This window comes from Budorcas taxicolor, chromosome 1, assembly GCF_023091745.1.
Source record: "Budorcas taxicolor isolate Tak-1 chromosome 1, Takin1.1, whole genome shotgun sequence".
Classification (NCBI taxonomy): Eukaryota; Metazoa; Chordata; class Mammalia; order Artiodactyla; family Bovidae; genus Budorcas; species Budorcas taxicolor.
Window position 1 is genome coordinate 209,060,923 of NC_068910.1, and position 23,569 is coordinate 209,084,491.

General features: G+C 46.2%; 1 protein-coding gene across 3 annotated transcripts in view; it reads left to right on the plus strand.

Annotated features, from left to right (window-relative positions):
* The window catches only part of ADARB1 (adenosine deaminase RNA specific B1), an 85,071-nt gene that overhangs the window by 59,565 nt on the left and 1,937 nt on the right, over window positions 1-23,569 (plus strand). The window contains exons 6-10 of one of the 3 annotated variants that reach the window (XR_008198953.1): window positions 543-711; window positions 1,320-1,468; window positions 2,756-2,924; window positions 9,642-9,823; window positions 10,316-10,438. Coding sequence is in view for 1 of the 3 variants with exons in the window: in XM_052635809.1 (XP_052491769.1) it covers window positions 543-711; window positions 1,320-1,468; window positions 2,756-2,924; window positions 9,642-9,823 (669 nt within the window). In the remaining 2 variants the exon portion in view is untranslated. The remainder of the gene's footprint in view (window positions 1-542; window positions 712-1,319; window positions 1,469-2,755; window positions 2,925-9,641; window positions 9,824-10,315; window positions 10,439-23,569) is intronic. The other 2 variants (XR_008198954.1, XM_052635809.1) reach the window with 2 other exon arrangements.

The window sequence follows — 23,569 nt, forward strand, 5'->3', positions numbered from 1 at the left end:
TGAATGTTTTGTTTGGAGAAAGCGTCCTGTATTAGTATTTGATTCCAGTAACCTTACATGAATCATCTTGAGCGAGTCTGGGAAATGCAGGAGACCTGTTGGTTCTTGCTTCACAGAGAGTAGCCGTCTCTGGTGTGTCAGTTCACATCACTGTTGCCAGATAAGCTTCCCTGTTCCCTTCCCCGCGAGAGAAGGCTTCCGCAAGCATAGAGACTGCGTGGGGGAAGCACCCTTGGAGACGGCAACAGAAACCCAGCTAAATTTGCCCTTAAGTTGCCAGCTGTGAGGGGATCCCTCCCCAAGTCCTCTTCCACCTCCTGGAAGTGAACCCCCTGAGCAGTGTCTACATGGACCACTCCTGGGAGCAGGAACCACAACCACGGCCAGTGCCTGTGTCCCTGGGGCGGCCAGAGGACCTTCGGCTCCTGGGGGCTGGGTCTGAGGCTGTCTTGGGGCCCTCTCTTCTTGGAGTATCCGCTCAGCCCAGCTGGCTGAACCGATTCCTGGGGAGGAATCGCGAGATGGTTTCTCCTGTGTTCCAGGCACAGATGTGAAGGACGCCAAGGTGATCAGCATCTCCACGGGAACAAAGTGCATCAACGGCGAGTACATGAGTGACCGGGGGCTCGCACTTAACGACTGCCACGCGGAGATCATAGCCCGCAGATCCCTGCTGAGGTTTCTCTACACGCAGCTTGAGCTTTACTTAAAGTGAGTGTCCGAGGAAATGGGTGAAGGAAGCTGTTTTCCATAAAAAAAATTTTCCTCCGATCAAATGTATTGCATCCTTTTCACCGTGTCTGTCATCACTGAAAAATTCTCAGCGTAGTAACTTTCTGAGTTACAGTTTGGGAACCCTTTGCCCTTGAAGCTCAGGCTGTCAAGTAGAGTTGGCTGAGTTATATAACTCACATGCCTGCGTACATACCCCCCACGCGTGCAGTCAGAGGGGTCATGTCTGTGTTCCAGACCCCAGGCTTTTGCTTTATACAGGAATAAGTGCTGGGGAGGTCACCATGTCCAGACGGCTGACTGTGAGTCTGACTACTTCCTGCCCCAGGTCATGTCTTACTCGCAGCCTTTCTGTTCTGAGGTTGTAAATGAAGAGAACGGGGTTACTTGTGTACTGATGACCTGTTTCATTGTTGAGCAGGCAGGAACCATGCTAATTATCATAAACATGTCAAGTAAATACCCCAGTGCAAGCTTATCTTACCCTGTTGAAAACACTGGCCTTTGAAAATCATCATCAGCTATGAGAGACTGAATTTTGATTATGTTCAGCTTTAAGGTTTATCTTTGCAACTTACTCCTTTCAGTAGCAGAGATGATCAAAAGAGATCCATCTTTGAGAAGTCCGAGCGGGGCGGCTTCAAGCTGAAGGAGAATGTCCAGTTCCACCTGTACATCAGCACCTCCCCCTGCGGGGACGCCAGGATCTTCTCACCACATGAACCCATCCTGGAAGGTACCATGCCAGGCTCAGCAGAAGCCGCCGCTTCCCGAGAAAGTTCATGACTGTGTTGTAACAGAGAAAAGGACAAACCTGTATTAATATCGTTTCTTCTTCAAAAATTTCAACCTTGGATGTAGATCTGATAGGAATGTATAAAAACATGAAGTTTTCTTCTCAATTAGTAACTTGAAATTTTTAATGAATGAAAATGTGGATTCAAACAAGAAATTAGAATAGAGTGAGATATTAAACAAAATTGTGTTCAGATTTTGAATTTGGATGACACACATCTCTAGATTGGAAATGCACGTTGTGGTCCACGTTTCTGGCGGGTTGTGATATCACGAGAGTGTGACCAAGTCTCAGAAGCAGGTGTCAATGGGCAGGAACGCCTCTCTCTGACCTCCGTGAGCTCTCATTCTTGTTCCTGCTCTTGTTTCATAGGAATTTGTATCCACAGCCCTGCTCACAAGCTTAAGGATTATTTGTTCCAAATAGAACATTTGATTACATTATTTTTCTTGATTATAAAAGCAACATGTGGGGACTTCCCTGGTGACCCAGTGGCAAAGACTTCTCGCTACCAGTGCAGGGGGCCTGGGTTCAATCCTGGTCAGGAAACTAGATCCCACATGCTGCAATTTAAGATCCTGCGTGCTGCAACCAAGATCTAAGATCCTGCATTCCACAAAGAAGACCCAGCACAGATAAATAAATAGATACCTAAGAATTTTTAAAAACACAAAATTATAAAAAAAAATTTTTTTAAGCAACAAATATGCACTGTAGAAATTGCCAAATATTTTTAAAACATAAAAAATAACATTTAAATCACTGTATTCATGTAAAAAACTTCTGGGTTTTTATGAATGTTTCCTATGGATTTATTTCCACATCCCTATAGATTTATTTTTGAAAATTTAAGTATACAGCAGAGAAATATAGCAAATACTCTAATATCTGTCACCTAGAATTAGCAAATGTCAGCCTTGTGTTCTGTCTGCTTCCGCTAGTTTCTAATCCTGGAAATACATCGTTTGGTTAAAGTGGAGGCCTTCGTTTCTCCCAACCACCAGGGAAACCACCTTTGTGACTTTGGTGTGTATTGTATCCTCCTGTCCAATTTCTTGTGCTTGCATCATACGCACATGTCTTAGGTGCATGTAGAATGAACACACACACGCGTGTGTGTGAACCGTGTTTTGAATTGATAGAGTGTTGTTAGACATGCTTTCTGGTGAGTTAAATAGGTGGTCGACCGGCAGACCCTCTCAAGAGGACCTTGTGTCTCTGTCTTAGAGCCAGCAGACAGACATCCGAACCGAAAAGCCCGTGGACAGCTGCGGACGAAGATAGAGTCTGGTGAGGGGACCATCCCCGTTCGCTCCAATGCCAGCGTCCAGACGTGGGACGGGGTGCTGCAGGGGGAGCGGCTGCTCACCATGTCCTGCAGCGACAAGATGGCCAGGTAAGTCCCCTCGGACACGTGCCTGGGCCTGCCCCCACCCCTGCACGCCCGGGTGCCCCGGAGTGTTTCCAGGGACACCTGGGCACGTGTCCCACAGATTCACCTGAAGGACTCAGGTCTTAAAAAGTGTTTCAGGGCCACCTTGAGAGGAGAGGTGGGGTCTCTGGACAGAGGCTCTGGAGCCAGGTCCTTTTGGGTAAGAGGCTTCACTATAAAGGCACCATTGATTAAAATCATGGCTGTTAGTATAGGAACTCAACCTCCAGCTGCTCTCCCCTACCGGGAGGTCAAGAGAATGGGGCTGAAAGTTCCCACAGTATGTAATCAGTATTTGGCTCCACAGCCGACCAGCCCCCGTCCTCAGGTGGGTGACACAGTCCACCTCATTAGCATAGACCCCTTATGGTTAATCACTTAGAAAGTTCCCAGGGCCTGGGAGCTGTGAGCCAGGAACCCCAGAAGAAGACCAGACCTATATAAGAGAAATGCATTCTGATCACCTGAGTGACCAGCTGTACTTTCCGATAAATCACAAGATCAGTCACTGTAGCTTCATAGTAGGTCTTGAGGTTGGATAGTCAGTCCTCCAGCTTTGTTCTCCTGTGTTGTGTGGGCTCTTCAGGCCTTCTGGCCCTTAATGTAAACTTTGGAATCAGTTTGTCAGTATCTGCAGAATACTGTGCTAGAGTCTTGACGGGTTTGTGCTGAGTCTGTAGCTCAGGTTGGAAAGAATCGAGTCTTCCTCTCCATGAACATAGGCTATCTCTCTATTTACTTAATTCTTTGATTCGTTTGTCAGTTTTATAGTTTTCCTTGTATAGGTCTTGTATTTTTGTTAGATTTGTACCTATACTTAATTTTGGGAGGTGTTAATGTAAACAGGTGTTTCTTGACTTCCTACTTTTGCATTCCAGTCCCCTATAATGAAAAGGACATCTTTTTTGGGTGTTAGTTCTAAAAGATCTTGTAGGTCTTCATAGAACCGTTCAACTTCAGCTTCTTCAGCATTACTGGTTGGGGCATAGACTTGGATTACCGTGACATTGAATGGTTTGCCTTGGAAACGAACAGAGATCATTCTGTCTTTTTTGAGATTGCATCCAAGTACTGCATTTCAGACTCTTTTGTTGACCATGACGGCTACTCCATTTCTTCTAAGGGATTCCTGCCCGCAATAGTAGATATAATGGTCATCTGAGTTAAATTCACCCATTCCAGTCCATTTTAGTTCACTGACTCCTAGGATGTCCACGTTCACTCTTGCTGTCTCCTGTTTGACCACTTCCAATTTGCCTTGATTCATGGACCTGACATTCCAGGTTCCTATGCAATATTGCTCTTTACAGCATCGGACCTTGTTTCTATCACCAGTCACGTCCACAACTGGGTGTTGTTTTTGCTTTGGCTCCATCCCTTCTTTCTTTCTGGAGTTATTTCTCCACTGATCTCCAGTAGTATGGGCTTCCCTGGTGGTGCAGAGGTTAAAAGCATCTGCCTGCAATGTGGGAGACCTGGGTTCGATCCCTGGGTCAGGAAGATCCCCTGGAGAAGGAAATGGCAACCCACTCCAGTATTCTTGCCTGGAGAATCCCATGGATGGAGTAGCTTGGTGGGCTATAGTCCACGGGTCGCAAAGAGTCGGACACAACTGAGCGACCTCACTTTCACTTTCACTTTCTCCAGTAGTATATTGGACATTCAGAAAACAAAGATCATGGCATCTGGTCCCATCACTTCATGGCATATAGATGGGGTAACAGTGGAAACAGTGTCAGACTTTATTTTGGGGGGCTCCAAAATCACTGCAGATGGTGACTGCAGCCATGAAATTAAAAGACGCTTACTCCTTGGAAGAAAAGTTATGACCAACCTAGACAGCATATTGAAAAGTGGAGACATTACTTTGCCAACAAAGGTCCATCTAGTCAAGGGTATGGTTTTTCCAATAGTCATGTATGGATGTGAGAGTTGGACCGTGAAGAAAGCTGAGCTCCAAAGAATTGATGCTTTTGAACTGTGGTGTTGGAGAAGACTCTTGAGAGTCCCTTGGACTGCAAGGAGATCCAACCAGTCCATTCTGAAGGAGATCAACCCTGGGATTTCTTTGGAAGGAATGATACTGAAGCTGAAACTCCAGTACTTTGGCCATCTCATGTGAAGAGTTGACTCATTGGAAAAGACTCTGATGCTGGGAGGGATTGGCGGCAGGAGAGAATGGGATGACAGAGGATGAGATGGCTGGATGGCATCACTGACTCAATGGATGTGAGTCTGAGTGAACTCCGGGAGTTGGTGATGGACAGGGAGGCCTGGCGTGCTGCGATTCATGGGATTGCAAAGAGTCGGACACGACTGAGCGACTGAACTGAACTGAACTGAACTGAATGTAAACAGTGTTGTGTTTTAAACTTCAAGTTCCGCAAGTTCAGTCACAGCTGATTTTTGATCAAGGTTCAAAGCCAGTTCAGTAGAGAAAGAATAGTGTTTTAACAAATGATGCTGGCACAACTGAACATCCCTATGTAAAAACAAACAAGTAAACTTCATATTTTGCACCATATACAAAAATGTGTCATATACTGAAAATGTGTCATAGACCTAAATGCATAAAAGTTTTAGAAGGAAAGAGAAAATCTTGGCCACTGGGATGGGTTATGTCTTAGATGCAACACCAAAAGCACGCTCCTTGAGAGCAAAAAAATGGTGTTAGCCATCATCAAATTAAAAATTGCTTCTCTGAAAGACTCTGTTAAAAGATTGAGAAATAAAGTCACTGACTGGAAGGAAATATATACACAGCTTACATCTGATAAAGGACCTAGATCCACACTATACAAAGACTTCTAAAACCAACAGGGGGGGAAAAGCAGTTTTTAAAATGGGCAAAATATTTTAATGGACACTTCACCAAAAAAGATGTCAGATTAGCACATGAGAAGCTCGGTAATTACGGGGACGTACAGAGAGCTATGAGGGCACATTCTTCACTCCAGGGTTAGAGCCCTGTCGGGTACGGTGGGGACCCCAGGCCCTGGGGCGTCATCCTCCCAGGCTGGGAACAGACACTGCAGCCAACTGTGAAAAAGGCTCACCCGTGTCTTAGATGTTAAAGGCATCTCTGGCGTGTGTTCCCTCCACTTTACTCCTGTTTCCGGAGAGAAATGGAAGCACTGTCCATGCAGACTCACACTGGAGTGATTGAAGCGGCTTCTCCACATCTGGGAGCAGCTCGAACAGCTGTCAGTCTTTAAACAGGGTTAAATGGGAGTATCTGTGCCTCAGGGCACTGCTCAGGCAAGGGACAGAATAAGCTGTGATGTTCAGTCCGTGGTATGTGGACACATCGAAGAAGAACTGCGCAGCATGCCAGGAACCAGAGGAGCGCTTACCGTGTGATTCCATTGCTGTAGATTTCTAGAAAGTAACAGAAGCAGGTCAGTGGTGGCCCAGGGATGGGGCAGAGCAGGAGGGGCAGGAGGAACGCCTGGAGCAAGGCGGGAGGAGACTAGAGGGCTGGGGTGGGGGTTTTGTTGTTGTTTAGTTGCTAAGTCATATCTGACTCTTTGCAACCCCGTGGACTGTAGCCTTCCAGGCTCCTCTATCCATGGTATTCTCCAGGCAAGAATACTGGAGTGGGTTGCCATTTCCTTCTCCAGGGGATCTTCCTGACCGAGGAGGGTGTTTACATGCCAGGACTCCCCAAATTCTGTGCTCTAACCCCAGGCAGGGCACTGTGTGTCCATCAAGCCTCAGCAACTCATAGAAGAAATTGCAGGGGAAGTTAGGAGATGGTCGTAAGTGAATGACATAAAACACCACAGCTGAGAACAAGAGAGCAAGTCCAAATTCGCAGAAGGGAGGGAAGGACACAGAACAGACGTTAGTACTCGATACAGCACTGATGAGCAGTGAACAGTCAGAAACCCAGAGTGCTGCTTTGAAAAGTGATAAAATTGGCAGACCTCTGGAAGTCTGACCAAGACACAGGGTGCAGCCAAGTCAGGGGAGGAGGAAAGGGTGTCAGGATCTAGTAGGAATGGACACGTGCACAGATGGCTGCAGTGAGAGTTACAGACACCATTAAAGCTGAGATGACATAAAAGCTTTGTAGAAACGTGTATGTTCCTAAAATTGACTCAAGCATGTATAAGAAATTTGAATGGAATTCCAAACATTAAGAAAAAGTAAACCAGTCATGCCCTCACTCCCAAGAATTAAATAAATTGGAGAAAATCAGAGGTGGCTGCAGAGAAAGAGGATGCAGCTCTTGCAGGAGACCCTTGAGTGAGTTCTCTGCATTCTGGGGAGGTATCCTCTTCATACATACAGTCAGGAATGTGGGGAAGGGCCTCAGCTCACCCTGTATCCCTAGACCAAGCCAGGAAGGGAAACAAAATGACAGGCTGTCCTCTAATCTAAAACATCCCCATATATGCCAAATCCAACATTATTTCTTTTTTTTTAATATAAATTTATTTATTTTAATTGGAGATTAATTACAATGGTCAACCACTTGTAAAAGAATGAAACCAACATTGCTTGATTTTCTTCCAAATCGGTAACTTCAATCAAAATCTCATCATTTTTCGTAGCACTTGACACTCAAGTAGAAGAGTCTCGCTGAGTGGTTAAGGCAGCAGGGCCTGGGTGGAGGACACTCCCAGCCCTGTCCTCTGGGATCTTCATGCAGATGATTGAATCCTTGGTCTTTGGTGATTCACTCAACCCCGGAAGTGGGGGCGGGGCTGAGCTCCCACCCTCTGACCTTTGGTGCCCCTGGAGGGCTGCCCCTGCCTCTGGCAGTCACGTGGTCACCATGAACAGGGTCTGGGGGGCTGGCCTGGGTCTCATAGGGGGCAGGGCTGCCTCCCACAGACGGTTCTGGTTCCAGAGGGATCAATCAGGGCAGTGGGAGGGCTTCGGGTAAGACCACAGTGGGCGGGTGGTGGTGAGGGGTCCCGGGGGCTCTCACCTCTGGGTGAATTCTGTTGACTGGGCCATGGGAGGGGGTAGCACAGCCTGTGCCCCGCGCAGAGCTGGGGAGAAAGCAGAGACCACCTGCCTGAGGGCAGTGCGCGTGACCATGCGGAGCCCTGTCCCCCCACCACCGCCTCCTCCCCCTCCCCCAGACACAGAGGGGGGCGGGGGCATCAGCTGTGAGCCCCCCTGCTGTGGGGAGGCTGTGGGGTCACGGGGACAGCCAGTTTTCACAGGGGTTTGCTGGGGGCAGTGGGCTTGTATGGCACACATCCCACGCGTGTTTGCTGCTGGTAAAGTCGGTGCCTCCATGTTCCCTGTGAAGGTCGCCCAGGGGAGCTGAGCCGAGTAGGTAGACGACTTCCCACGAGGGCCTCCGTGGAGCAATCGGGGCCTAGGATTCGCCTGCGAAGCATGTGTTCAAAATTAATGACTTGTAACTTGTATAAGTTTCTGCAAGTGCAGGGTTTTCAAGTTTGCCCCAGGAGGCTGAATTCGGCTTAATGGGGCCTAACCCCCCTGACAAGACTCTGATTTACATAAGAAAGGGCTCCCTGTGGGTTTTGTGTGCACTGAATCCTTCCCTACTGTTCCTTGCTAGATAGGAGAAAACCTGTGCTCTAATTTCCTTCTTAGAGGGTGGGGGGAGCCGAGGATTTGTCCAGTCAGTGCATACTGAGCTGTGAGGCCAGGTCCCTGAATGCTGGGATGTTTTAGTATGCTAAACAGACAAATCCCTCCCGCTTAGAGCCTGTTGATGGGAGAAGGTAGGGGACAGATGGTAAGATCTGCAGGGGTTCAGCAGAGGGGGCACCTGGTGGGCTCCAGTGGCAGCTGAGGGGGCTGTGCCCAGAGAGGAGGACTTTGCACAGACCAAGGTGGGTGCACTGGGGACCCTTGGCTGAGGGCTGGAGCTCTGCAGGGAGCAGAGGATGCCTATGCTGCTGGCTCGGGGAAGGGGTGTGAGGGAGAAGACCCCTGGAGCCAGTGAGCTTTGCCCCCTGGATGCTGGGACATGGACCCCCGAGGCCATGGAGGGCGGCTCTCCTGCTGTCTGTGGGGCTCAGAGCAGTGATGCGGTGTTGGGGTTGTCATTGAGACAAAGCCCTGGCGGGTTGGTGCTGTGACTTTACCCACACCAAACACAGGGTCAGGACGGTCGCTGCCGCCACCAGAGAGCAGGAAGAGGCCAGTTTCCGTCCCTCTGGAGCTACCATTTTTTATATATTAGAAGTAATGAAATAAAGGTTTATTTTTTCTTTTGATTTTTCTCACAAGAAACGTGGCTCGTTATCTTTTTAGAACTAATCTTCAGTAAATGTGTCATCTTGGGAAACATGGAGGCAAAAGATCGTTCCAGCGTAAAATAATTAAGTAGATTTTTTTCTTTAGAATGTTAAACTAAGTCAGTTATTTAGTGAAAGTCGCTCAGTTGTGTCTGACTCTTTGCAACCCCATGGACTATGCAGTCCGCGAAATTATCCAGGCCAGAATACTAGAGTGGATAGCCGTTCCCTTCTCCAGCAGGTCTTCCCAATCCAGCGATCTAGCCCAGGTCTCCCTCATTTCAGGCAGATTCTTAACCAGCTGAGCCACCAGGGAACCCAAGTCAGTTATTTAACTGCCTTTTAAATTGGTTAACACTTGTTCGGAATGAGCAGCATGCCCACGTGAGCATGGCGCTATGGAGGGCCCAGGCCAAAGGAACCCTGCACTGAGGGCCTCTTCCTCTGCCTCCAGGTGGAATGTGGTGGGCATCCAGGGGTCCCTGCTCAGCATCTTCGTAGAGCCCATTTACTTCTCCAGCATCATTCTGGGCAGCCTGTACCACGGGGACCACCTCTCCAGGGCCATGTACCAGCGCATCTCCAACATTGAGGACCTGCCCCCGCTGTACACCCTCAACAAGCCTCTGCTCAGCGGCAAGTACCACTTCCCTTCCTGACTGCAGCATGCAGGTCTCACAAGTAACACACCAGTGGGGGCTGCGGTGGCGGAGTTGGGGGGTGGGTGGCGGGGAGTGTTGGGCCATTCACAAGGGGCGTAGGCAATGGATGGGTCGTTTAAGTGGGTCCCTCGAGGTTCCCCTCTCTTGCCAGTTGAAAACCTTGCCATTTACAGGGAAATTAGAGCCCAGACTCAGCACCCAGGGGCTTTCCTCTCACCCATATTCGTGCTGCTGAGTCCTGCGTCCACTGTAGAGCCTTGCAGGTGCCATGAAGATTCCACAGGCCTCAGCCGCCCGAGATGATGCTGGGCCGGCCCACGGAGGATTCACGGCCACAGTGACGTGCTCTGCAGGAGGGTGGCAGTGGGGCTGTGTGCCCGTGGCAGGCAGTGGTGTCTTTCTCAGTGGGGACGGGCACCTGCCTAGTGCGCCCTGGGTTACTGGTTGTTTATTGTTTTTCTTCTAGAATGTCAGTGGCTAGCAGTAAAGTGAACAAGAGCTTTTGAATTCAAGGGCCCTAACTGCTCAGTTCGGGCTTCCCTGGTGGCTCAGAGGTCAGTTCACCTTTACTTAAAAGGACACAGTGAAGGTATTTTTATCCTTTGGAAATCTCGCTTTACCTACTTTTAAAGCTGGAACTAAAACCCTAACCGTGAACTAGAATGCCTCTTGGTGTGTGTGTGTTTGCCGTGGTCTGTAGTCTTGCTACTAGCCCATCTCTAACTGAGAAAAGCAACGAGGAGCTTTGTTTGAAAGCATGTCTCTTAGAGCACGTGGATCACACGGGAATGGAGAAAAAGTTGCTCCAAATTCAGTTTTACAGCTCTCTACTGTAAACCGTTATCTTCTTAGGAGAAAAAAGATAAAAGTAGACTGATAAAATCTGATGGTAAGCTGAAATTGTAGCATCCCTACCGTTGAACTTACACTGGTAGGTGTGAAGCAGGTGTACTTGGATGTGTGTTAGCGTGTGAATTTCTCACGAGTCAAACAGTTTTCCAGCAGTTTTCCTTGTTCTGTCTGTGCTTTGTGTGTGGGGCAAGAGTGCTTTGATTCAGTCAGCTGTCGCTTGTCTTGAGTGTTGGTAGCCGCTGAGAAGAGCATATGTAAGACTCGTGGCGCCGGGGCCACTCGGGAGTCACCGCTGCCCGGGCCCAGTGGGTGGCTCTGGGTGTGTAGCTCCACCACTTGCTGAAGGGGCCCTGGGCACTGACCGGCTTGCTCACCCATGAAGTCAGGCGTGCTTTTATCACGTCGTCTGTGTACAGAGCGCGTCTGTATCCATGAGCATGTGCTGCAAAATAGTGTTTCACCATGTATGTTTGTTAGAAACCTGAACTTACAGATAAGGAAGACCTGCTCTTCCTTCTTCCTCACTGGTATTGCCCTGAGGCCCACAGACACCACGCAGGGCATCTTCACAGACAAAAGGATTCCAACAGGAGAAATCCAGAGGAGAGGGCGTTGGTGTCTGAGTGACTCAGGAGGCCACACTCCTTTTAAGCGGGCCCATGGTGCCGCCCTCAGCTTGCTCACAGGGAGCCCCAACAGTGAGTGGCCAGGCCCACCTGGGCTGTCCTCTCCCAGTTGTGTACATCTGGTGCACGGCTGTGCGCCTGGCAGGTCATGCCCTGCTTGTTGCTCTTTTTCACCTCATAGTTTATCGCAGGTCATTCCCATGTTGGAAGGAGAAACAGCCGTGAGAGAACGGTAGTGTCTGAAGGGGGCGAGAGAAATGGACCTGAATGCCACACAGAGAAAGGCTGAGGTGACTAAATGAGGTTTCCTGGAAACTGGAGCAAATCTAGATGGACTTATTAAAAGGTTTATCAGCAGACTGTGTCTGAATACCATCGAGCTTAAAAATGAGAATTTTACTTTAATTTCAGCCTGCGAAGTGTGTGTGTAAGAAGGAACTTCCTGGAGGTGAACCTTTGCCTTGGGTGCTCACGTGATGCACTTTCCCATCCTTCTGAACTCTCTTGTTCCTCCATTTCAGATTAGTTTCAGATCCAGCGCCTGCAAGTGCAGGACAGCTCTGGCTCCTGGCTCTCCTCCACTGGCCCCCAGGTCTGAGTCTCTCCCTGGCCCTGCTTGATGTCAGGTGCACCGAGAGAACTCAGTGAGGAAGACCAAGAGGCTTGACAGTCGTGGTCACAGCCAGGATGCCTGGGGTCATGGGGTGAGACCCACAATGCCGATCTCACTGCCAACAGTGTCACAAAACAGTAACACACAGAGGAAGAGCAAACGGTGTTGGGGTGAGCGTGTGGGGCTCACCTACCCCCAGAACAAAAGCACAGGAAATGGAAAATTTAATGAAGCCCCAGTCAGAAATAGATGATTCAATATCTGAGATTAAATAGCACTCTAGAAGCCATGGATAATAGACGGAATGACCCAGAAGAACACAGAAATGATCTGGAAGAGAGAGTAATGGAACTCACCCAGCCAGAGCAGTGGACGGAAAGACGACAAAACAGAAATGAGTGGAACATGGGGGATCTCTGGGGTAACATCAAATGTGCCAGCATTCACGTTGTAGGAGTTCTAGAAGGAGAAGGAGGGGTAAAAAGTGCATGCAAGGAAATTATGGCTGAAAACTTTTCAAACCTAAAGAAGGAAACAGATATCCAGGTACAGGAAGCACAGAAAGTCCCATACAAGATGAACCCAATCAAACCCACACCAACACATCATTAAAATGGCAAAAGCTAAAGAATTCTTAAGGCAACAAGAGAAAAACAAGGGGTCGGTTACATGAGATTCCTGGTAAGGCTATGGGCAGCCAGAAAAGAGTGGCACAGGATATTCACAGTGCTGAAAGGGAAGAACATACCACCCAGGATATGCTTCCCAAGATTATAATTTAGAATAGAGGAAGAGAGGAAGAATTTCTCAGACAAGCAAAAACTAGAATTCCAGCAGTACTGAATGTACCCGAAAGGAATTATGGAAGGGCTTTCTCTAAATGGAAAAGAAGTAAGAAAATATAGGAAAGAGAAAATCCCATTAGGAAAGGCCAATATGGAGTAAGACGATCACTTAAATAATCCAGTATGTAATTAAATGGCCAAAAAAAAATAAAAGCAGTCATGACTACGATGAATCGTAAAGGAAAGTAGACACATGCACCCCCTGCGTTCACAGCAGCACTGTTTACAGTAACTAAGGTATGGAAGCAGCCTGAATGTTCGTCGACAGATGAATGGAGAAAGGAGACGTGGTGGAATGTCACTCAGCCATAAAAAGAATGAAGTAATGCCATTTGTAGCAACGTGGCTGGGCCTAGAGACTGTCATGCTGAATGCAGTTAGCCAGACAAAGAAAGAGAAATGAGATGGCACTGCTTTTTGTGGAATCTAAAAAGAAATGATACAGATGAACTTATTTACAAAACAGACCCACAGACTGAGAATGAACATGTGGTTACCAAGGAGGAAGTATGGGGAAAGGATAGTTAGGGAGTTTGGGGTGGACATATGTACACACTGTTAAATTTAAAATGGATAACCAACAAGGACCTACTGTATAGCGCAAGGAACTCTGCTCCATATTCTGTAACGGCCTAATTGGGAAAATAACTTAAGGAAGAATAGATACATGTTATATGTATTAAAACTAAATGATAAGTTAAAAAAAAAAACCTGTGGGGCTTTCACAGAATCCACAGATAGAGATACATGAAATTATGTTTCCTTCCTACTCCATTATTGTAGTATTCCCCATAAAAGCTCATCTTAACAAAAGCAGCTGCTAATATTTAGTGACAATTCTCTGTAATGTATTAGTTGTGTCTTTTGGGATAGGAAATTGATTATCTGACCTTAACATAGTGAAGACTTTGCAGGTGTGCTGCCTTCTACCTTAGGTAGTAACTTAGTTATATAAACAGTGAAAAATAAAGTACAGGAATGTTGTAATTTGATTAGGAAAACAAAAAAATGAAAAAACTAGGCTTATTTATTTATATTTTCCATAGCAAGTTATGGATTAAAATGCTACTGTCTTAAATAATGCATTTTATAATGAGTTTTGATATTATTTGTATGCATATTCATAAACTTTTAAGAGGAAGATGTAACATTCCTTAACCACATATTGACTAGAGATGTATTAATACGCCTTTTGTTACCTGAATGTTATTAACCAGAGTGTTTCAATATTTACTTACATAACAAATAGCCAGCCATAGGCATTAGTTTCTGCAAAAAAAAACCCAGTCAATAATATGTTAACATATACAGGAGCAGCTAAGTTTATAAAGCAAATACTAACAGATGTAAAGGAGCAAATTGACAACAATACAATAATAGGTGACTTTAACACTCCACTGACATCAGTGGACAGATCAGAAAGAAAAGCAGTAAGGCAAAGGTGGTCTTAAATTACAAATTAGACTAGTTGGACTTGATTGATATCTATAAGACATTATGCCCCAAACCAGGAGAACATACATTCTTTTAAGTACACATGGAATGTTCTCCAGGATAGATTACATACTATGTCACAAAACAAACTTCAGCAGTGTTAGAGGGCAGAAATTATATCAGGTATTTTTTCTGCCCACAGTAGTATGAAACTAGAAATCAACTACTGATAGAGAAACAAAAAGAAAACAAATCTGTGGACACTAAACAACATGCTGCTAAAAAAAAAAAAAAAAAAACCACACTGGGTCAGTGATGAAGTCAAAGAGGAAATCAGAAAATACTTTAATATAAATGAAAATGGGACACAACTTTCCAAAATATATGGATGCAGCAAAAGGAGTACCAAAGGCAAATTCATGGCAATACAGCCCTTCCTCAGGTAAGAAGGAAAATTTCAAGTGAACAACTTAAGCTGCCATCTAAACTTCAGAAAAAGAACAAATGATGCCCAAAGTCAGAAGGAAGGAAATAATAAAGATCAGAGAGAGAAATTTAAACATAGTTTCAAAAAAGCAATAGAAAAGAGAAACGAAAGCCAGAGCTGTTTGTTTTTTTTTTTTGGTACAGACACACAAAGTTGATAACTTTTAGTCAGTCTCATCAAGAAGGAAAGCGAGAGGATCCAAATAAATAAGATAAGACGTGAAAGAGGGGAAATGGCAAACAATACCACAAAAATACAAAAGATCATAAGAGTACTATGAATAGTCATATGCCAACAAATTGGACAATCTAGAAGAAATGGACAAATTTCTGTAAGCACACAGCCTGGCAAGACAGAGTCAAGAATAAACAGACAATTTGAACGGACCAGTCACTAGAAGTGAAATTGAATTTATAATTAGAAAAAAAACTAGCAAACAAAAGTTTAAGACCTGACAGGGGAATTCTACCAAACATACAAAGAACTTCTATGTATCCTTCTTAAACTATTCCCCCAAATTGAAAAGGGTGAAACACTCCCAAACTCATTCTATGAAGCCACCATTGCCCTGATACTAAAACCGAAGATACTCTATCTTTGATGAATATAGATGGAAAATTCCTCAACAAAATAGTAGAAGCCAAATCCAACAATACATTAAAAGGATCATGTATCATGGTGAAATGGATTTACTTTAGGGTCACAAGGATGGTTTAATGTTCACATGTCAGTCAATGTGATATATACCACATTAACAAAATGAAAGATAAAAATCATATGATCATCTCAATAGACTCAAGAAAAGTGTTTGAAAAAAATTCAACATGCATTCAGGATTAAAGCTTTCATTAAAGTGAGCATAGAGGAAACATAGCTCAACAATATAAAGGCCATTTACAATAAACCCACAGCCAATATAATACTCAATGGTGAAAAGCTGAAAGCTTTGTATTAAATTCAGAAAGAAGACAAGTGGCAACACTCTTGCCACTTTTATTTAATACAGTTTTGGAAGTCTTAGCCACAGCAGTCAGACAAGAAAAAGAAATAGAAGGTACCTAGGTTGGAAGGGAAGAGGTAAAACTCACTGTTTGCAGATAATCTGATAATCTCTACAGAGAACCCTAAAGTCTCCACCCAAATACTATTATAACTAATAAGTGAATTCAGCAAGGTTGCAGAAGCCAAGATTCTATACAGAAATCATTTTTGTTTCTGTCTGCTAATAATGGCTTCCCAGGGGGTGCTAGTAGTAAAGAACCCACTTGTCAATGCAGGACAAGTAAGAGATGCAGTTTCAATCCCTGGGTCAGGAAGACCCCCTGGAGGAGGGCATGGCAACCCACTCCAGTTTTCGTGCCTGGAGAACCCCATGGACGGAGGAGCCTGGCAGGCTACCAGTCCATAGGGTTGCGAAGAGTTGGACATGAGTGAAGCAACTTAGCACACAGCACACACACTAATAATAAAGTATCAGAAAGAGGAAATTTAAAAAGAATTCCATTTAAAATTGCATCAAAAAGAATAAATTACCTAGGAATAAACTTAACCAAGAATCTGAAAGACCTGAAAATTATACAGCATTGATGAAGGAAATTGAGGATGATGCAAAGAAGTGGAAAGATACCCCGTGCTCTTGGATTGGGAGTATTAATATTATTAAAATGGCCATTCTATCCAAAGACAGCTACAGATATAATGCAATCTCTATCAAAATGCCCATGACATTTTTCAGATCTAGATCAAATAATCTTAAAATTCTCTGGAACTGCAAAAGACCCTGAATTGGCAAGGAAATCTTGAGAATAAAAGAATAAAACTGGAGGAATCATGGTTCCTGACTTCAGACTATACAACAAAGCTACATTAATCAAAACAGTGTTGTATTGGCACAAAAAGAGATGCATAGATCAGTGGAACAGAATAGAGAGCCCTGAAACTAACCCACACGCCTGTAGTCAATTAATCTTTGAGGAGAGAAGCAAGAATATACAATAGAGAAAAGACAAGTCTCTTCAGCAAGTGGTGTTAGGAAAGCTGGACAGCCACCTGCAATCAGTGAAGTTAGAACACACCCTCACACCATACCCAAAAATAAACTCAAAATGGTTTCTAAAGACCTAATTGTAAGAACTGAAACCGTAAAACTCCTAGAAGAGAACCTAGGTGGAACCCTCTTTGACAAAGATCATAGCAGTATTTTCTTGGATCAGTCTCTGAGGAGGAAAGAAAGAAAAGCAAAATTAAACAAATGAGACCTAATTAAACTTAAAAGCTTTTGCATAGCAAAGGAAACCATCAACAAGATGAAAAGACAACCTACCAACTGGGAGAAAATATTTGCTTATGATACAACTGATCAGAGGTTAATATCCATTGTGTACAAAAAGTGCATACAACTCAGTACTAAAAAAACAAAATATAGGCTGAAATCCTGAATAGACATTTCTCTAAAGAAGACATGGATGGTCAACAGGAAGAGATGCCCAGAATCACTAGTTATTATTGCTGTTGTTCAGTCGCTCAGTTGTATCTGACTCTTTGTAACCCCATGAACTGTAGCACGGCCAGGCTTCCCTGTCCTTCACCATTTCCCAGAGTTTGCTCAAACTCGTGTCCGTTGAGTTGGTGATGCCATCCGACCATCTTGTCCTCTGTCGCCTCTTTCTCCTAATGCCCTTGATCTTTCCCAGCATCAAAGTCTTCTCTAATGAGTCAGCTCATCGCATCTGGCAGAGTACTGGAGCTTCAGCAACAGTCCTTCCAATGAATATTCAGGGTTGATTTCCTTTAGGATTGACTGGTTTGATCTCCTTGTTGTCCAAGGGACTCAGGAGTCTTCTTCATCACCACAATTTGAAAGCATCAGTTCTTTGGCGCTTAGCCTTCTTTATGATCCAACTCTTACATCCATACAAGATTATTGGAAGAACCATAGCTTTGACTTAGTGGGCAAAGAGATGTCTCTGCTTTTTAATACACTGTCTAGATTTGCCATAACTTTCCTTCCAAGGAGCAAGCATCTTTTAATTTCATGGCTGCAGTCACCATCCACAGTGATTTTGGAGCCCAAGAAAATAAAGTCTGTCACTGTTTCCATTGTTTCCACATCTGTTTGCCATAAAGTAATGGGACCAGATGCCATGATCTTAGTTTTTTGAATGTTGAGTTTTAAGCCAACTTTTTCACTCTTCTCTTTGCCTTCTACCATTAGAGTTGTATCATCTGCATATCTGAGGTTGTTGATATTTCTCTCAAAAGTCTTGATTCCAACTTGTGATTCATCCAGCCTGGCATTTCTCATGATGTACTCTGCATACAAGTTAAATAAGGAGGGTGACAATATACAGCCTTGACGTATTCCTTTCCCAATTTGGAACCAGTCTGTTGTTCCATGTCTGGTTCTAACTGTTGATTCTTGACCTGCATACAGATTTCTCAAGAGACAGGTAAGGTGGTCTGCTATTCCCACCTCTTTAAGAATTTTCCAGTTTCTTGTGATCCACACAGTCAAAGCTTTAGCATAGTCCGTGAAGCAAAAGAAGATGTATTGATCCATTGAATGTTGTCTACTTAATCTCTCATTCCCTTGCCTTTCCTGAATCCAGCTTGTACATCTGGAAGTTCTCAGTTCATGTACTACTGAAGCCTAGCTTGAAGGATTTTTAGCATTACCTTGCTAGCATGTGAAATGAGTACAACTGTACAGCAGTTTGAGCATTCTTTGGCATTGCCATTTTTGCAGTTGGAATGAAAACTGACCTTTTTCAGTCCTGTGGCCCCTGCTGAGTTTTCCAAATTTGCTGATATATTAAGTGTAGCACTTTGACAACATCATCTTTTAGGAGTTGAAATAGCTCAGCTGAAATCCCATCCCCTCAACTAGCTTTGCAGAGAAGGCAGTGGCACCCCACTCCAGTACCCTTGCCTGGAAAATCCCATGGACAGAGGAGCCTGGTGGGCTGCAGTCCATGGGGTCTCTAAGAGTCAGACACTACTGAGTGACTTCACTTTCACTTTTCACTTTCATGCATTGGAGAAGGAAATGGCAACCCACTTCAGTGTTCTTGCCTGGAGAATCCCAGGGATGGGGGAGCTTGGTGGGCTGCCATCTGTGGCTTGCACAGAGTCGGACACGACTGAAGCGACTTAGCAGCAGCAGCAGAGACTAGCTTTGTTTGTAGTGATGCTTCCTAAGGCCCACTTGACTTCACCCTCCAGAATGTCTGGCTCTAACTGAGTGACCATACCATCGAGGTTATCTGGGTCATTAAGACCTGTTTTGTATAGTTGTGTGTATCCTTGCCACCTCTTAATATCTTCTGCTTCTGTTAGGTCCATACTGTTTCTGTCCTTTATTGTGCCCATTCTTGCATGAAATCTTCCCTTGGTATCTCCCATTTCCTTGAAGAGATCTCTAGTCTTCCCCATTCTGTTGTTTTCCTCTATTTCTTTGCATTGTTAACCTAAGAAGGCGTTCTTGTGTATCCTTGCTGTTCTTTGGAACTGTGCATTCGCTTGGGCATATTTTTCCCTTTCTCCTTTGCTCTCTTATTTTCTCAGCTATTTGTAAGGCCTCCTCAGACAACCACTCTGCTCTCTTGCATTTCTGTTTCTTTGGGATGATTTTGGTCATCCTGTACAATGTTAGGAACCTCTGTTCATAGTTCTTCAGGCACTCTTATCAGATCTAATCCCTGGCATCTATTTGTCACTTCCACTGTATAATCAAGGGATTTTATTTAGGTCATACCTGAATGCCCTAGTAGTTTTCCCTACTTTCTTCAATTTAAGCCTGAATTTTGCAATAAGGAGCTCATTATCTGAACCACAGTCAGCTCTTGGTCTTGTTTTTGCTGACTGTATAGAGCTTTTTCACCTTCTGCAGCAAAGAATGTACTCAGTCTGATTTTGGTATTGACCATCTGGCGATGTCTATATATAGAGTCATCTCTTGTGTTCTTAGAAAAGGATGTTTGCTAATGACCAGTGTGTTCTCTTGGCAAAACTGTTAGCCTTTGCCCCGCTTCATTTTGTACTCCCAAGTCCAAACTTGCCTGTTATTCCAAGTATCTTTTGACTTCCTGCTTTGCATTCCTGTCCCCTCGGATGAAAAGAACATCGTTTTTTTGGTGTTGGTTCTAGAAGGTCTTGTAGGTCTTCACAGAACTGTTCAGCTCCTTCGGTGTTAGTGGTTGGGGCATAGACTTGCATTACTGTGATGTTGAATGGTTTGCCTTGGAAATGAACTGAGTTCATTCTGTCATTTTTGAGATTGTACCCAAGTACTGCATTTAGGACTCTTGTTCACTTTGAGGGGTCCTCCATTTCTTCTAAGGGATTCTTGCCCACACCAGTAGATATAATGGCACGTGGAAGACTTGAACCCTGTCTGAGGTGCCTCCCGTGGAGCCGCATGTTCTGTGTCTGTCCTGGGGTCTGCTGCCCCGCCCTGCCCAGATGTCCTCTTTCCCTGCACCAGAGTTGGATCTCCCCTCTCGTCCTCAGGGCGTGTTGCTTGGGGTGGGGGCACTTTCCCTTCCACCCACCAGCCCTGTTGTCCCGGGGATGAGGCTGGCTTGGTCCTCTGTCCTCTGGGCCAGGTTGCCAGCAGCATGCATATCACCTTGTGGACCGCAGCACCCAGTATTTCGCCTAAGTTGGTGCTTTAAACACCCCCCCACCCCGACCTGGTGTAAGAAGGGGGTCTGATTTGGCCTGAGGTCCACCAGGTGGAGCCCACAGTCTCACGATCTGTGTCTGGGGCTGGGGAGCTGAAGATGACAGAATGGGTGTGTGTGGCCGCCTTGCCCTCACAGACTCATGCTTCCCATTGGTTCCCACCCCCTCCGTCAGCCCAGGGGAAACGAGACGGACATCCCCGGGTGCCCCACTCCAGGGGCCGCAGGCCCGGGACACACGGCCCGGGCGACGGACTGCGTGGCCATCACTGTGCTGTGCACTTGACTCCTTCCCCTTTAGCTCTGCTCGGTGTTTCGTGTGTTTGCAGAATGAAGGCCACACTCAGTCCAGATTGTAACTACACGTTGTCCTGGGCATTTAATGAGGGAACAGTAGCCTCTGTAACAGGAGCCGTAGTCCCCTAGGCATCTGTTACTCTTCACTGTGTGTGTGAGGCCTCTGATCACACCATGTGTGGCACAGGAAGCACCCTTACAAGGGAAGCAAGAGAAATACCAGCGCCACCAGCCAAGTTTCCTGAGTTTCCCTTGTGTCAGTTACTAGGCCAGTTCAGTTTTTCATGCTTTTGCTCTAAAAGCTCTGACTCAGCATGCTGGAGATACAGCAGCAGAGACACTCTCAGGACCCCCAAGCTGTTGCTGCTTTTACTGTTTTCTGCACGGTAGCCTGTGGTTAGCTCATTACCCTAGTTCTCACTTTGCAGCCCCGGAAACACAAGCTCCTTCTGGGTGTCTGTCCTGCGGGAGTATTGACCCCAGAGACTTACAGACAGGAGCTCCTGGGCCCATGTGGGCTCCCTGCCCTAGGAAAGTACATGGCTGGTACCAGAACCTTGGACTGGCTGCTGTCTTGTAGCTTTATTTTCTCCATTCTTGCTAAAGATGGTAGTTTTTATTTAACATAGAATATGAGAACTATTTATGGAGTTTCCCTGGTGGCTCAGATGGTAAACAATCTGCCTACAATGCAGGAGACTTGGGTTCCATCCCTGAGTTGGTAAGATCCCCTGAAGGAGGAAATGGCTACTCACTTCAGTATTCTTGCCTGGAGAATCTCATGGACAGAGGAGCCTGGCAGGCTGTAGTCCCTGGGATTGCAAAGAATTGGACATGACTGAGTGACTAACACTTTCACTTGAAAAATATTTATACAGTTAGTTAACCGACCATGTCTAGTTTTAACGTAAAATGTTGCAATTCTAAGGTTTAAGTATCAGTGAAGAGAAACCCTTGATTTCGATCTTATGTCGAGGAGTCATGGAATTGCAAAAGAAAATAATATAAGCGTTATCCATTCATTCACAAAAGGTTCTGTCCCATTACGAGATTCCCCACCAGTTATACCTAAACAGACCCCCTTTCTCCCCCGAACCGCTCGTCCTGACTCTGTCCTCGAGAGGCTGTGGCCTTGAGCCAGGGGACCTGCAGAACCGACTATACCTGCACACGTGTGCCCGTGACAGCTGCCCTGGACCCAGCAGCTGATGAAACTGCCTGAAGCAGCCCCAGCTCGCAGGGCAGAAGCGGCCTGGCGGCAGAGGGTTAGCATCAAGGATGTGCTGCCCTGGGACACCCAGGACGAAGCCAGAGCTTCCGTGGTAGGAGTCCTGCCCACCGTGAGGCTCCCGTGCTGACAGCCGGACAGGGGCCAAGCTGGACTCTGGACCCCTGGTCTAGATGGACGTGGGTCCAGGCTCTCCCTGTATGCGCAGGCCTTTCCCAAAAAGAGGCTCAGGAGGCCATGCCAGCTGCCTCTGTTCATCAACCAAGATGTTTACTGACAAACATGAATGAATGGCCATCAAACTTCTGAGGAAAATAAACACAGAAGAGAGTGATCTATATGAGAAAACACAACTGAGAGAAAGTAACTCTGAGAACAGAGAGGATGTAAGGAATAAGCCTTATTAATACGTGTTTTTAGTAAGTACAGAGATCACACGTTAATTCGAAGGTCTGGAAAGCACTCAGTAATGCGGTGTCAGGCTGCTGGTGGCTGCTGTGGCGGAGGAGCAGGGATGGGGGCGGACCCTGGGGCCAGAGGCTCAGTTTATTGAGGGTTTGCTTACTCTGTGAGATGTCCTATAATTTAGTTAAAACATTTATGGAAAGTGAAATAATTCAGGGCTCATGTCTTAGAATGAAAAAAATGATTCTTTCAGCAGTTTCACGGAGAAGGCAGAAACCTTGAAAAAACAACCATTAAGATTTTCTCAGAACTGGGTCTGTCTGCCTAGCGGCTGTCGAGTCCCCCAGGCCAAGCTGGAGGCAGGCTGCTGGGGAGCAGTGGCCCTGGGCACCGGTGGGGGACTGCACAGGGGACTGGCCTTGCTGGGAGGATTCCGCAGGCGGGTGCTGTGTACACCTGAGAAGACAGGCAGGTAGACGGGCTGGGGCTGCAGGAGAAGCCACCCAAGGCCAGGATCAGCGCACCTCTGCTCTGTGCGTGCGGTGTGTTCTCCACTCGGCCTCACCGGGGGCTCTCACCCCTCCCGTTAGGCTCTTCACTGCCTCTGGGAGGAGGGCGTGCAGCCAGTCAGGCAGCTGGACCCCCGGCGTGGGGCTTGGACAAAGCCCTCAGAGGTGGCCACTGTAGCCAGGAGGACTTGTGAGTCAGAACAACGATTAGCAGGGCCAGGCAGTTCTGTGGGCAGATGACTCGAGGGGACATGCACCTCTTATTCTGTACTCTTTCCTGGGGACAAATCATTTTTGAAGTGTTCACTTGCTGACCTGAAGTCACCCTGGCAGTCACCTCAGAAGGGCAGGTGACCCAGGGTGGAGTGGTCCCAGCACGAGCTCCCTTCTGGTGCCCGGTACCTATCCTCTGCTGGGGCAACCCCCTCCCCACCTTCCTGGGGAAGACATACTGGGCAGCCACCCCGGGGGTTCCATTGTGGGGTCTGTGTTTAATACCTGGGTCTTCAGGAAGCTCCACCCAGTGCTATCCAAGTGTGAATTCAGATACCAGCACCCACCACGCAGTGGAAGGGCAAAGGGGAGGCCGGGCATAGTGGGTACCCACCCCTCCCCTGCACATCTGGGGGAGGGGGCAAGGTCATCACATTGAACTCATATTGTCCCTTGAAATGAATCCCCGAGATTGGTGGCCTGTAAACATGAATTTTCCCTGTTCCTTCTCATGCTGCTTTGCCCTGAAG